Source organism: Leuciscus leuciscus (genome assembly GCF_965113295.1).
Source record: "Leuciscus leuciscus genome assembly, chromosome: 9".
NCBI lineage: Eukaryota > Metazoa > Chordata > Actinopteri > Cypriniformes > Leuciscidae > Leuciscus > Leuciscus leuciscus.
The window spans coordinates 2746158-2762540 of NC_138733.1; the positions used below are offsets into that span (position 1 = coordinate 2746158).

The window sequence follows — 16383 nt, forward strand, 5'->3', positions numbered from 1 at the left end:
TGGTAAGATCATCTCTACCATAAAGACTCGGAGTGAATAAGGATTAATATGTAGATAGTGTATTCAATATATCTTTGGTGTAAGCCCCATCCGGTGGTTCAGTGACAGATTCCTGCTTGAGCCGTCAGATCCTGCCGGCGGTAGAAGGCAGCGGTGAGGAGTCTCCCTGAAGAGGAACATTTACATCTTACTATATTATTATCCCCCTAAAGAAAGTAAAACTAACAGTTAAATAAACCGGACGAACTACAAACCAGACAACAGATGCAGGATACAGTGAAGAGGGTTTTTAAAGCACAAATGTTTGGTGTAAATGAAGTTGTCTTGTAATGCTTGTGCAAACAGACCCTTGTAAAAGCGTGAGCATTTCCTCAAAATGTGTGTGTGCAGCTGAAAAGAGGGAAGTGGTGTGTGTTTCACCTGAACCAGGACTGTCACCATATCAGATTTATCACTACATGATTATCATGGCCAAAATAACACACAATAACAATATATCACCATATCTGTGGAAATCTTGATAATAATAATAATAATGCTGTCAGTCAAATTCATCTTTACTCTGTTTATTTTGTGTTATTTTTTAAAAAGAAGAATCACTTCATCACATACAAAAGGAACAATTACACTTAATGCCACCAGTTTGAAAAAATGGTAACACTTTATCACAAGTATACAGTAACAAAGACCTTATAAATCATTTCCAAACTATTAGTTTATAGTTAATGAATAGTGTATAATAGTATATAAGCTGAAGTTAATATATTAAGAGACTATATACAAATAGTGAGTTCTTCAGTCATTGTCGCTGTAATTAAAGTGTTATTATTTAATTAGCTCTTATGTAAAGAGTTAGATAATGCTTTGTTAACAACGTATTAACCATAAATAGTTCTCACTTTAGATTAGGTCACGGAAAATCAGAAAATGTCATTAAGTGCTTTAATACAGGCTTTATTGGACATTAATTACATTAGTATTAAAAGTTCCTTAAAATGTTTGCAAATACATTAAGCTCACACACACACACACACACACACACACACACACACACACACACACACACACACACACACACACACACACACACACTCACACTCACACTCACACTCTCTCTCTCTCTCTCTCTCACACACACACACACACACACACACACACACACACACACACACACACACACACACACACACACACACACACACTAGGGCTGGGACGATACACCTAGACCATGAGTTTTTGTATATTTCATATTGACAGCATTATGTTATTATCTCTGGATATAGGCTTAATGTGTGTCATTGTTCTCTACAGGTTGTGTGAGTGTGGTGTCACAGATGAAGGTTGTGCTGCTCTGGCTTCAGCTCTGAGATCAAACCCCTCACACCTGAGAGAACTGAATCTGTCTGAGAATAAACTAGGAGACTCAGGAGTGAAGCTGTTTTCTGCTGTACTGGCGAATCCTCACTGTAAACTGGAGATACTGAGGTAAGATCATCTCTACCATAAAGACTCGGAGTGAATAAGGATTAATATGTATATAGTGTATTCAATATATCTTCGGCGTAAGCCTCATCCGGTGGTTCAGTGACAGATTCCTGCTTGAGCCGTCAGATCCTGCCGGCGGTAGAAGGCAGCGGTGAGGAGTCTCCCTGAAGAGGAACATTTACATCTTACTATATTATTATCCCCCTAAAGAAAGTAAAACTAACAGTTAAATAAACCGGACGAACTACAAACCAGACAACAGATGCAGGATACAGTGAAGAGGGTTTTTAAAGCACAAATGTTTGGTGTAAATGAAGTTGTCTTGTAATGCTTGTGCAAACAGACCCTTGTAAAAGCCTGAGCATTTCCTCAAAATGTGTGTGTGCAGCTGAAAAGAGGGAAGTGGTGTGTGTTTCACCTGAACCAGGACTGTCACCATATCAGATTTATCACTACATGATTATCATGGCCAAAATAACACACAATAACAATATATCACCATATCTGTGGAAATCTTGAAAAATAATAATAATGCTATCAGTCAAATTCATCTTTACTCTGTTTATTTTGTGTTATTTTTGAAAAAGAAGAATCACTTCATCACATACAAAAGGAACAATTACACTTAATGCCACCAGTTTGAAATAATGGTAACACTTTATCACAAGTATACAGTAACAAAGACCTTATAAATCATATGCAAACTGTTAGTTTATAGTTAATGAATAGTATTTAAAGGTTGTATCAGTGATTCCCCCCCCAAAAAAGGATCACATTCATCTAATCTTTCCTAACGATCCGCTAGCTGCCCGCCCCATAAACAGGCCGTCAAAAAAACGCGTCTCTGTAGGCAGCCTAGGCTCTGAGATCTGCACACAAAAACAATTGGTTTCACCAACCACTCAAAACCAAACCAAATAGTGCTCCAACCAATCACCGACTGGGGATGGGTGTTGTGAGGTTTTGTGCTCGTGCACGGCTGCACGCGAACTCGGAGCTGAAGAAGTATGGAGTGAAAACAGTCTCTAAACCTTCAACAAATGCACTCGCGAGATCCACACACGCAAAGCAATCCACAAATGCACTCGCGAGATCCACACACGCAAAGCAATCCACAAATGCACGCGAGAGATCCACACACGCAAAGCAATCCACAAATGCACTCGCGAGATCCACACACGCAAAGCAATCCACAATTGCACGCGAGAGATCCACACACGCAAAGCAATCCACAAATGCACGTGAGAGCTCCACACAAATCAATCCACAAATGCACGCGAGAGATTCTCTCTCTCTCTCACACACACACACAGCGATCCACGAATGCACGCGAGAGATCCACACACACACACACACACGGCAATCATGCATTATTGTCCTTACTCGCATTGCTTTGCTCACAACACAATCCACAATTTTGCTTTATCTGTACCTGTAATTTCAGAGTCTTTTGCATTGGTGTTCTGCCTTGAGAATGCCCCTGAATATGCGCTTTTGTATCTGTGGAATCTTTTGAGACTGTCGTTCCGCGGCCCTGATTCACAAATGCACTCAAGCCTATCTGTCCACAGTCTATGATCTGTCCCCATTACCTGCAAAGATGCTATATGGTGTCTTCTTCCAGAGGGCGATAACCGGCCTTCGAGCTGAATCTCCCAAAGGGCTGGATTCATTTCGTTTTCTGACTTGGCGAGACAACTGAAGTCTAAACATTTTTCACTAAATATCATATACATACATGCAAATGTAGAGTAAAACCAAACCCCTTTTTTATTCTTCAACGTGAAAACAGAATAGGCTATTTAGCCTATTAAGAAAACCATTCAGATAACAGGAAAGCTTTAAAGTATTTCTGTAACTGTTGGCAAACTACAAGGCTGTACGTTTTCTTTTGTTTATATTATTGTAGTTCTGAATGTACTTTGTGGTAATGTAATAACCCCTCCCCTCACACACATATATTAAATGGAAATTAATATATTTTCAGCAATTACCTGTATGTTTTGCTTTCCTTATTTTTAAAGAAAGGATGAATGCTTCCACATAATTTAACCAACAAAGTAAAATATTTCTTTCAAAAGAATCCACAAGTATTACCCTCAAGTAAACAATTCTCATGCAAACCATTACATGCAAAAGTTTGAAATTGAGATTTGCCTCAGTTGCTCCTTTTGTGATGAATCAGAGTACCGGAAATGTGAAATGTTTCGAATGCGGAGACGTTGGACATAGAAAGATCGATTGTCCACATAACAAAACGCAGCCAGAAATTAATGTAAATGATAATGAAGTTATTTCTAGTGGACAGATTGGTGAAATGGTCGAGTTCAGTGAGGAACAGAATAAAACAACAGTTGATGGAAAAAACAAAGATGAAAATGCAGGTGAAGGGATGAGCAATCAAAACATAAATTCAACTGGTAGTTTGGTTCGTGCTGAAAAGAGAGAAAATCCATGTGTAGATGTTAATGATGGCGATAATGAAGATGAAGAGAGTTTTCGTTCTAAGTCATCAAAGGTTGTCACAAATGATCCACAAAATACTGGACAGATTTGTTTGTCCCAGTTAACTGATGCAGAGGAGCAAGATGACATGGAAGATGATGACAGGTTTTCAGAGACATCGGATATTCTTTCTCAAATTAGTGAAGATCAATTGTATACTGTAAATGAGGTTAATGATTTCCTGGATGCGACATTTGGGAAAACAATAGAGATAAGTGAATTTTTTCCTGATGCAACATTTTTTTTGCAGTCAGTTTTGAAAATTCAACAGACAGCCACTTATGAGGAACTGAGTAGAATACAAAAATTTTAACTAAATTGAGAAGAAAAATGGCCATTGAAAAAGGTATAACAACTCCTTAATGATTAAATCACTTGGGGTGTTTTCTGTTTTTTTCTTTGCTAACCCTTCTTTTTTTCTTTCTTGATCTTTCTTTTCTTCTGATGGGAAGTATTAAGATGGGAACAATTAATATTAATGGAGGAAGGGATGGTAGAAGAAGAGCAGTATTGAAAGAATATATTGAAAATAAGGATATGGATATAATTTTCTTACAAGAGACACATAGTGACATAGCTAATGAGATAGAATGGAGAAAGTGGTGGGGAGGCCATCTTTTCCTAAGTCATGGCACTAATACGACGGGTGGTGTTGCTATCTTGTTCTCGAAGAGAATTGACATAACTTTTGAATCAAGTGATGAGATCGAGAAGGGTCGAATTCTGGCTGTTCATGCTAAGTTGTTGGGATTTTCTTTTGTCTTTGTTAATGTCTATGCTCCTAATAATGGTGCAGAAAGGATAAAGGTTTTTAAGAATTGTCAAAGTATAATGGGGAGTTATGATAAAAATGCTTGTCTAGTTTTGGGTGGTGACTGGAATTGTACATCAGATTTTAAATTAGACAGAAATGGAGAAGAACCATGCCCTCTTTCTGCTACGTGTTCAAATAATATAATAAGCAATTTTGATTGATGTGATGTTTGGAGATTACAACATCCGGTAGAAAAGCAATATACTTGGTCCAAGTCTTCAAGTGACCACATCAGCTTTGCCAGGTTAGATCGTTTTTATATTAATAAAGACTGGTGTAATAGAATTTTGAAGGCCTGTATTTACCCCAGTGATTTTTCAGATCATCATTTATGTATGATTGTTTTTAATTTACAAAAGACAAAAGGTCATAGCTATTATTGGCATTTTAATGTAAAATTGTTGCAGGATGCCGCCTTTTGTGAAAAATGTCATTTATTCTGGGCAAAATGGAGAGAGCAAAAGACTGATTTTGATGATGTTGTGCATTGGTGGGATGTAGGAAAAGCGCACATCAGGATCTTTTGTCAAAATTATACAGCTAATGCAAGTTATTGTTTTAAAAAAACTGTTATGGAACTGGAAGATGAAATCAAATCAATTGAAAGAAGTCTATTTAACCAAAATGGTGAATCAACTGAAAGACTGAATGAAAAAAAGAAAGCCTTGTCCTCACTTTTTCATGAACGGGCTAAGGGAGCTTTAATAAGAGCTCGTTTCCTCTATCTGAGAGAGATGGATGCACCAAGTTCTTTCTTTTTTAGTTTTGAGAAACGGGAAGGAGCGCGCAAGTCAATGCTACATCTAAAGAAATCAGATGGAACTGTGACAACTAATCCTAAAGAAATGAGGACAATGGCTATTGATTTCTATACAGAACTTTTTTCGGATGGTCCGTGTGACATTGGCTGTATGGAGGATCTCTTTAAAGATTTACCAAAGTTGACTGATACACAGAGGAATCAACTGGAGGTTGAAATGGACATTGATGAAGTAACGAAGGCTGTTAATCAGCTATCTAATGGACGCGCACCGGGGATTGATGGACTTCCAGACGAGTTTTATAAACAGTTTTGTGGCTTATTAAAAGATGATTTGTTTGATGTTTTTAAATCATCTTATAAGAAAAAGAGTTACCAACAAGCTGTAAAAGAGCCGTTTTGTCTTTGTTACCAAAGAAAGGTGATCTTGGTCTTTTAAAGAACTGGAGACCGGTGGCAATTTTGTGTACTGACTATAAAATCTTAGCGAAATGTCTTTCAAATAGATTGAAATTGTATTTAGAATATATAGTAAATGAGTATCAGTCTTATTGTATTCCTAACAGAACCATAATGGATAACATTTTTCTTGTTCGTGATATCATTGATATTGCAAAAAGGAATGGTGACAATATTGGAATATTTGCAATTGATCAAGAGAAGGCATTTGATCGAGTCAGTCACTTTTATTTGTTTAGTTCCCTTAAAGCTTTTGGTTTTGGTAATCTTTTTATTTCATGGATTAAACTGTTGTATTCTGATGTTTCTACATTGTTGAAGGTTGGAGGAGGACTAAGTCAACCAGTGTCAGTACGTAGAGGGATTCGACAAGGTTGCCCTTTGTCAGGGATGTTATATTCTTTAGCCATCGAACCTTTGCTTCGTCAATTGGGGATAAATTTAGATGGCCTGCTAATTAAAGAACAAAAAGTTAAACCTAAGTTTTCTGCCTATGCTGATGACGTTACCGTGTTTATCAAAAGCTAAAGAGATGTGGTTGTTTTAGAAGAAGTTTTAAAGAAGTACGAAAATGCCTCCTTAGCAAAGGTAAACTGGGGAAAAAGTGAAGGTTTTATTTGAGGGAATTGGTCTGAAGAAGAGCCACCAGTTTTACCAGGAGGTGTGAAATGGGGTAAAGAAGGTTTGAAAATATTGGGTATTTATTTAGGAACTGACAACTATATTCAGAAGAACTGGGAAGGAATGTATGATAAGATGTGTGACCGTTTGTCACGGTGGACATGGATCCTGCCTCAGTTATCTTTCAGAGGGAGAGTCTTGGTGGTTAACAATTTGGCTGCTTCAGCACTTTGGCACAAACTAAATGTGTTGAATCCACCTGATGAAGTAGTTTATTTACTACAAAAGAAAATAAATGATTTCTTTTGGTCCGGTCAGCACTGGGTAAAATCTGCTATTTTATATTTACCAGTCAGTGAAGGTGGACAAGGCCTAATAGATATAAAGAGCAGAATCAAGGCTTTCAGGCTCCAGACTGCACAGAAGTTGCTGTACTCTGAAAACATCTGTTGGGCTGATACAGCTTGTTCCTTATTACGTAGTATGAATTGTTTTAAATATGATTTTAATCTGTTTTTAATCAGTCTGAAAGATATGGAATGGACTGATTCTTTTCCGTTTTGAAAGTGTGGAATTCTGTCTTTCAAGTGAAGAGAGACCCAAACCTTGAAGGTTGAACCACTCTTTAACAATCCCCTAATACAAGCAAATGTGTTGAAAATGAGAAGTTTGCAAACATCAATGGTGAGAGCAGAATGCACATGTGTGTCTGATCTAAAGAATGGAAATGAGTGGAAAAGTCCCCAAGAACTGTGTAGTTTGACGGGGATTTAAGTCTGTGAGATTTATGGATAAAGTAATGTAACGTAAACGACTCGGGGTAAATGTGAATTAGCTCAAGAATATAGGGAATATTAATATTTATGACTCATGGTCATAATTCATAAGTCGCATGTACATTTATTTGATCAATTATCGAGATTACCTTGTTCTGTACTGTCTGATCATTACAGTTAAGAAGGGGTATCCCTTTTAAACTCCACGAAAGTTTTATCTTCTGGCCGCGAATATCAAACTTTCTGAGTTTATGAATTAAAACTACTCAAGGTAGTCAATATCGAGCTTGTAGCTTAGATCTTGAAGTTTCATTGACTTTTATAAGGTGGGTTTTCAAACACAGAGACAATTAAAAGTATAAATGGGTTTATTAATAAAATGGCACACACTAGAGATTATATAAACTACAAACATAAACGTACGTAACATGCAAACGATAAAACAGACAAACATTTAACCAAACAAAAACATAAAACATAGCATGACGTGATCGGAATGAATGACATGAAAGAAAGAAAGAAAGAAATAAAGAGTTAAGAGATAGAGGGTAACTTAATTCACAGACCTACAAGCTAAACACCAGGAATCAGCTGTTAGAGAGAAAGATACTTGCGAGATGTGGTACTCTCGGCTGGTTTGCGTCTAGCTTTGTCTTCTGGGTCGTTTCGCAAAACGATGTAAAGGCTCACTTGAATTTAACGTTACCGAGAAAGTTCAGATTCGTCTCCCGGGATGGGAGAGGCTGGAAATCTTAGTTGCAAAGACCGGCTGTTACGACTCGAACATGGGTTCGTTCGATGGAGAAGGCCAGGGCCTCCTTCAGATGTTCCTTGGAGAAACGCTGCGCCGGGGAGAGGATCAAGAGAAGTTGGATGAGTTGGAAGCGGAAGGATGAGAGAAGGTTTTGGACTTTTATCAGTGTCCCAGGTGCCGTCCCCTCCTTCGTGTAGGACGAATCAGCTGTCGAGATTTTTCGAGCGGGAAGATTCCTTTGTCCGGTTAGACACGCCCACTCGAATGAGTCATGATTGACTTTAACTGGAGAGGATTTTCTCCAGACATATGAACTTATAAAACAATGCGCATCACTGAATTCTGTTATTGGAATTCAACTCCGTTAGCTGGAGAGGATTACAGAGATATCAAAAATAGAATCTAGGCGTTGTAGCCATGCAACGATACATTATTATGCATTTGTATAGGCAATAGCAGTTCTATTAAGGTCACAAATATGACATATGCTTTCCTATGGTTTACACACACCTCTTAACACACAAATTTATATATTTAGTACCTTTAAGAGTGACTTTATGGGTAAAAGTCCTTTTCTGTAGGGGGTTTCTGTTTCACAGTCCAGAGTGTGTTTGTATGTGTGTGTGTTGGAATGTTGCGACCCTGTTATCTCATGCATAGGGCTGGATAGCTCTGTGGTCAAATTTTATGACCTGCCAATGAGCTCGGGTTACGGAATGCGATTCTACTGGGAGAACATCCTTCAAAAATACATTTCAGATCCAAACACTCGAAGATCAGAACTATATGATCAAAACAACATTAATCACACATACATTCAGGAAGTTCAGATACCAGTCTGAGTTACACACATTTTAAGTTAAACACAAAAGGATGTTGGTGTGTGTGTGTGTGTGTGTGTGTGTGTGTGTGTGTGTGTGTGTACGTGTGTGTGTGTTCTGGAATGTCACGAGTCTGTGAGGTTGTAAAAGTCACAGGGAGTCCAGAGCTGAAATGGGGGTTTTAGAGGGGATTCTAAGAAAACAGGGTTTCCTTATGTGACTCAAATGTCCCTCGGGGGAGCCACAAAGATGCAATTTTGACCGTTCAAGCAGACTTGGAGATCAGGATTTACTAATTTGAACAGCATGTGACCGCATGTCATAGTCATTGTCGTTACAGTAATGAAGGAAATTCTTTCAGTTCTTCCTTCTATCTACAGACAAAGTATACTAGAAAATCGTTGTGGTGAACAAGAGGATGAAATGAGAGAAAGTTTTCCAAAACTTCAGATTTCAATGATAATAGATGAAAAGCCTGAGAAGGAATCACTTCTTGTTTTCTGTATACCTGAACTGAATTTGTTTGAAGACGTTTCAAAGAAAGCCTTGTATTTATCATGTGTGAAAGTCTCTCATCAATCTGAGCTGAAGGAATGTAAAGAATCAAAGTGGTTGGAGGTGATTGGCCAGGGCTCTTCTCCTAGGAGATGTTGGAGATCTTTATATAAATCACCTATAGAAAAACGCACTGCAGATCTTCAGTGGAGGATTGTGCATTCGGCAATTGCAACTAACAGATACTTGACACGTGTTGACCCCACTGTGGGGAAGGAATGTATCTTTTGTGCTCATGAAGAAACTTTGAAGCATCTATTTTTAGATTGTTCAATGGTTTGTTTCAGATTTTAAAGAGTTGGCTTAGAGCACTTGGGGAAGATATGGATGAAAATATATTTATATTTGGCCCAAAATATGTTGCAACAGATAAAAAAAGAATTTCCTTAATCAATTTTTTAATTGGTGAAGCAAAGCTGGCAATATGGATTACAAGGAAAAATAAGCGAAAGTCAGCGGGACAACTGAACCTGAACTTATTTTAAAGGCTTTTGTATCTGCAAGGATTAAAGCAGAATTTGCTTTTTTTAAATTAACAAAAAATGTGGTTGCTTTCAATGAGTTTTGGGGACAGGCAGAAGTGTTGTGTGTGGTTGACCAAGAGGACATTTTATTCCTAAATTTGTAAAAAGAAATTGTATTTTTTTTATTTAATTTTTTTATGTACATGTTTTTTTTAGGTTAATGTACATATGTTATATGTGATGAGGCCAAAATTGTTTGGCAATATTTTAAAAAAAAGTTTTGACTAATCTTTAGTGAATAAAGAGTTGTTCAAGTCAATTCTCTCTCTCTTTTAACATTTAAGTCTTTAAATGTTCGCCGGTTCCCGCCTCCTTCTTCCCATAACAACGAACTGCGTTACACTGGTGCTGAAACCCGAGAAGGAAGAAGGAGGCGGGAACCGGCGAACATTTAAAGACTTTAATGACATAAAATAAATCAACAACAAAACGAAAGCAAAAGACAGGACAAAAATAATGCAATTTAGTATCAGTATCAGTGTCAGTATCATGTCAGTGTCAGTATCAGTGTCAGTGTCAATGTCAGTATCAATATCAATATCAGTGTCAGTATCATGTCAGTATCAGTGTCAATGTCAGTGTCAGTATCAGTATCAGTGTCAGTGTCAGTATCAGTATCAGTATCATGTCAGTGTCAGTGTCAGTATCAGTATCATGTCAGTGTCAGTGTCAGTATCAGTGTCAGTGTCAGTGTCAGTATCAGTATCATGTCAGTGTCAGTATCAGTGTCAGTGTCAGTGTCAGTGTCAGTATCAGTGTCAGTGTCAGTATCAGTGTCAGTATCATGTCAGTATCAGTGTCAGTATCAGTATCAGTGTCAGTGTCAGTATCAGTGTCAGTATCAGTGTCAGTGTCAGTATCATGTCAGTATCAGTGTCAGTATCATGTCAGTGTCAGTGTCAGTATCAGTGTCAGTATCATGTCAGTATCAGTGTCAGTATCAGTGTCAGTGTCAGTGTCAGTGTCAGTATCAGTGTCAGTGTCAGTGTCAGTGTCAGTGTCAGTGTCAGTATCAGTGTCAGTATCAGTGTCAGTGTCAGTGTCAGTGTCAGTGTCAGTATCAGTGTCAGTGTCAGTATCATGTCAGTATCAGTGTCAGTATCAGTGTCAGTATCATGTCAGTATCAGTGTCAGTATCATGTCAGTATCAGTGTCAGTATCAGTGTCAGTGTCAGTATCATGTCAGTATCATGTCAGTGTCAGTATCAGTGTCAGTGTCAGTATCAGTGTCAGTGTCAGTGTCAGTATCAGTGTCAGTATCAGTGTCAGTATCAGTGTCAGTGTCAGTGTCAGTCTCAGTGTCAGTATCAGTATCAGTGTCAGTGTCAGTATCAGTGTCAGTGTCAGTATCATGTCAGTATCAGTGTCAGTGTCATGTCAGTGTCATGTCAGTGTCAGTGTCAGTGTCAGTGTCAGTGTCAGTATCAGTGTCAGTGTCAGTGTCAGTGTCAGTGTCAGTATCAGTGTCAGTATCAGTGTCAGTGTCAGTGTCAGTGTCAGTGTCAGTGTCAGTATCAGTGTCAGTGTCAGTATCATGTCAGTATCAGTGTCAGTATCAGTGTCAGTATCATGTCAGTATCAGTGTCAGTATCATGTCAGTATCAGTGTCAGTATCATGTCAGTATCATGTCAGTGTCAGTATCATGTCAGTCTCAGTGTCAGTATCAGTGTCAGTGTCAGTGTCAGTATCAGTGTCAGTATCAGTGTCAGTATCAGTGTCAGTGTCAGTATCATGTCAGTGTCAGTATCAGTGTCAGTGTCAGTATCATGTCAGTATCATGTCAGTGTCAGTATCAGTGTCAGTCTCAGTGTCAGTATCAGTGTCAGTGTCAGTGTCAGTCTCAGTGTCAGTCTCAGTGTCAGTGTCAGTGTCAGTGTCAGTGTCAGTGTCAGTCTCAGTGTCAGTATCAGTATCAGTGTCAGTGTCAGTATCAGTGTCAGTGTCAGTATCATGTCAGTATCAGTGTCAGTGTCAGTGTCATGTCAGTGTCATGTCAGTGTCAGTGTCAGTGTCAGTGTCAGTGTCAGTATCAGTGTCAGTGTCATGTCAGTGTCATGTCAGTGTCATGTCAGTGTCATGTCAGTGTCAGTGTCAGTGTCAGTGTCAGTGTCAGTATCAGTGTCAGTGTCAGTATCATGTCAGTGTCAGTATCATGTCAGTGTCAGTGTCAGTATCAGTATCAGTATCAGTGTCAGTGTCAGTATCATCAGTGTCAGTATCAGTATCAGTGTCAGTGTCAGTATCATGTCAGTGTCAGTATCATGTCAGTGTCAGTATCAGTGTCAGTGTCAGTATCAGTATCGATTCTGGAATAAGGAAAATCTATTTTAAAATCGTAAACAAAAAAAATCACGATAGTTAGGTGAATTTTTTTTTTTTTTTCTCCCAGCCCTAACACACACACACACACCAGGGATGGAAATGAACTTTTTTGTCCACAGGCCACTGTGGCTGGTGGATTTAAAAATCTACCAGCCACTTTCTTGTTTTTAACCTACAATGTGTAACTGCATGTGAAAATTAATACTACAAGATCTACAATACTTAAGCAGTTTATTTAATCTCAAGTCTCAATTAAATACTGACATTTTCTCTTTCGTTCTTATACACACACCAGGCAAGGCATTATGGGTGCGTTAGTAGGCCCACCCACTTCACTTTTCAACAGGCCCACCCAAAACTTGTCTTCAAAAAAAAAAAAAAAAAAAAAACCTTTAATATATTCTAATTTTGTCAAGAACTATAAAAAATCGTCAATAAGATCATAATTTGTGCTAAAATAGTCTAAATGTTTAGTTTTAAAAAAATTTAAAAGCTGGTTATGTCTATTTTGATGTTTCTGCGCAAATTCAGCAGACGGGTTTGTTCCGATCAGAGCTCGTGAGTGGAGAGCGCATTTCTGAATATTCCGCTCCGCTCGCTCATTCCGCAAGGTCGCTCGCTCAACCCAGAATGGCCTGATCCTGGTTCGAAAATATGTGGAATAGGGCTGCCTCAGACTTAAAAAAAATTCTAGTCGACTAGTTGTTGTTCATTTAAGCCATTCGTGGACAAATCGCCCCTGTATATTATTTTAATTATGCTTAAATAGGCTATAGCCTACAGGATAATGCGCGTTTACGTAATATAGCCGCACGACCGCACGCATAAAGCTTGCCACAAAGAACCGGTAAAAGTAATGAAAATGAATGTGTCTAAAATAGCAAGGAGACATTTAAAGCCACAATATGTAACTTTTTTGCTTTAAAAATAGCAAAAATCACTATATCTATGTTATATATTTTTTTTAGTTGTGTACTTACATTATCCCGACTGTTTCCAACAACTTTCAAACCAGGAGAAATTTGTAATTTAATTTGAGAAACGTCCCCTTTCTTTATTTCCGTTTTGTCGCCGTCAATGGCGTCATATCCGCGTTGTCCCTGGTTTCCGCTCGTACTGCCATGGCAACCAGAGCTATGAACCAGAGCCCTCTGATAGTAACCAAAGCGACTGACAGTAGTTCGCAATGTCTATTTGCACGCTGTTGTTGTTTCGTTCAAACATTATGGACCATGGCAAGCAGACTTTGGATACAAAAGGAGAACTAAAACGAGAATCAATATCAGCGCGGTGTTTTCGAGATGCCTAGAGCTCCCATAGACAGTATATAAACGAGAGCTCCACGTCCGAGACTTCGACCGCTTCTACATATACTTTATTAAACAGGTGAGCACATTTACATAAAACTAATCAATGTTATATAGTTCAACATGATGAAATGTTAGAATATGATCTGTATGTTATTCTAATGTTGATCTAGCTTACTGCTAGTCTCATACAGACAAACTAACACATACATTTCAACACATTCAAATGCAGTTTAGTGTGATAGTGTAATGTTAGACCAAGTGAAACAGCGCTGCGTTACCTCACAAGTTTAATTTGTCTAATAAACTGACCTGTGACTGTGAGTTAGAGCCCTGCACGGGCCTCAAATCTAGGCCCGAGCCCGGCCCTGGCCCGAGACGCTCAGGCCCTAGCCCGACCCGTGTCCGACAGCTCATCAGAATTATCAGCCCGATACCGACCCGAGCCCGTTTTTTTTTTTTTTTTTACAGCGGCAGCCTGCCCTATTTGCAGCCATTAAAATATGTCCGTTTTGTTCGTTATGTTTCTTTTCTTTTCATTTTTTTATTAAGTTAATTTAGACAAATGTTTGGAGCATTAAAAATAAATAAATAAATGACGACCAAGCAAGCCGAGCCAACAGCGAGTAAAACATGTTTGATCAATTTAGCCTCTCAAATCAACGCTAATACTTTACTTGGCTACAATAAAATCCATAGACATAAAACACTTCAAGCATATCACACAGACAGTTAGTTTAATGTTTATTTATTAAACCACAGTGAGTAAATTTTTTTTGAAATACTGAGGCAGGCTCAGGCTGCTCGCAACAGCGCTCGCATACGAAATGAGCAATAGCCAATCTAAACAAATTAAATTAAATAAATCAAAAACAAACTTGCAGGTTATCTTACCCAGGGCTCCAGACTAACTTTTTTTATTAGGAGCGCTGTAGCCCCTGACTTAAAATTTTAGGAGCGCAAGCAGAAAATTTAGGGGCACATCTTAAATCACCTTGCAATGCAATTATTCACATTTCCCCCAAAAATAACTGTATTACTGACAAATGCTTTGATAATAAATAGACTTAACGTACAGAAATTACAATGTGCAGTTTTATTTTAAGTTCAGAGGGCTCCAGACTAACATTTGAGGGCAGCGACACTAAGTTCTACAGAAAGTATCTGGTAGCACTGTGGGATGACAAAGCACTGAGCTTAATTTGAGGTGTAGATAAAATTAACTTGAACTATTATCATTCATAATGTCTTAATATTAATTCAATAGCAAAATGAGTGACAAAATAGATATTAGGGATTGAAAATAGCCAATAAGCGCCCTCAGCAGCTATGTTTACAATGGTAATTTAATTTTATTTATTTTTTTAAATAAGTGTGAGTTTTCCTACTTCTTGAAACTTTTAGTTTTATAAATAGAGACAATCTTTAAAGGTTGAACAAAAAATGTTTTGGTCAACACATTAAAAATAACATTTAAATATGATATTATAGTTTTGAAGTGCTGGAAAAAGATATGTGTAGGCTACTGTTATAACCACAGTATACCGTTACAGTTAGTGTTACTACATTAAATCCATGGTGAATGTTGCTGATCTGTGGACCTAAAGCCTTCTATAACTTGTTCGTTCATGGCACATGTTTCTCCTGGTTTCCACGTTAGCGCTGTTTGATCTGATATGGTTTATAACAGAGAATTCTGCGTTGAATCTGAATGTTTCTCACTGGATCTCGCAACGATGTTATTAATTCTGTCGCGAACTCAATGGATTTCTTCACTGGATGTCCACGATGTGACGGTGTTGCGTGATCGAGATCCGCCCGCGACTGGCGAGAGAAGCTCTGCGCTGTCTATTATTGGTTCGAACTATTAAACGGTCCGTGACGCAGAAATGAGTAGCGCAGTTTTTTTCCGCTTTCATTTTGTTTTGATTTATTAACATGTCACGGAATACTCTATGCTTGAGGCTGAGAATGAGTCTAACTAGCATATTGTGTTTAAACTGCGAAGTGCCTGCACTGTCTGCAAACTTCGTTTTCCCCGCAGTTCTGGGGTAGCGACTGCAACATTCGCAGTTCATTAAGTTCGTCTCCTTACAGTACCTCAACCAGCTGAATTCTCGCAGCCAGTCTTCCCGAAAATGGTGGGTTCGGGCCTTTATCACCTCACAAACCTCTGATTCTGAATCATCATCCGGCTGTGTCTGTGACATTGATATTTGTCTCCGTCTCCTTCCCACGGACGTTTACGCGCGCTCGATTATCTCTAGGACCCTCCCCCTCCACACATTAGCCAGTTACAGTGGCCATTTCCAATTCTTCTCACACTCATTGGCCTGCCACACATTCCGGATTCATTGACGCGCCCCTTCCGTTTAACGTGTAAAAACAAAACAAATTTACTGGTCGCACATGTGCGACTGGATGAAAAATTCAGTCGCACACTCTCAAATTTTGGTCGCAAAATGCGACCATTTGGTCGCAGTCTGGAGCCCTGTTACCTCAAAAATGCACCACAGAACATGGCCATTCTTTTTTCCAGTAGTTTCCAACAGTTAAACGGAAATAAAGTCCAATCAAACGAAAAGTTAGAACAGTCTCTACAGAGCATCGTGGAGAAAAAGAATAGCATCCACAGTGGAAGATTTTAACCCAGTCCTCTCTTCTATCACTCTGCGATTT

General features: G+C 38.5%; 1 protein-coding gene across 29 annotated transcripts in view; it reads left to right on the forward strand.

Moving 5' to 3' along the window:
* Positions 1 to 16383, forward strand: part of LOC309506198 (uncharacterized protein) — a 317689-nt gene that overhangs the window by 65705 nt on the left and 235601 nt on the right. For 24 of the 29 annotated variants that reach the window (XM_082179827.1, XM_082179846.1, XM_082179835.1 and 21 more), the window contains 2 exons: positions 1 to 2; positions 1312 to 1485. The exon at positions 1 to 2 is cut by the window's left edge and continues 172 nt beyond it. The exons of 2 other annotated variants lie outside the window; for them this stretch is intronic. In XM_082179827.1, coding sequence (XP_082035953.1) covers positions 1 to 2; positions 1312 to 1485 — 176 coding nt within the window. The remainder of the gene's footprint in view (positions 3 to 1311; positions 1486 to 16383) is intronic. 3 more of the 29 variants (XM_082179852.1, XM_082179828.1, XM_082179831.1) reach the window with 2 other exon arrangements.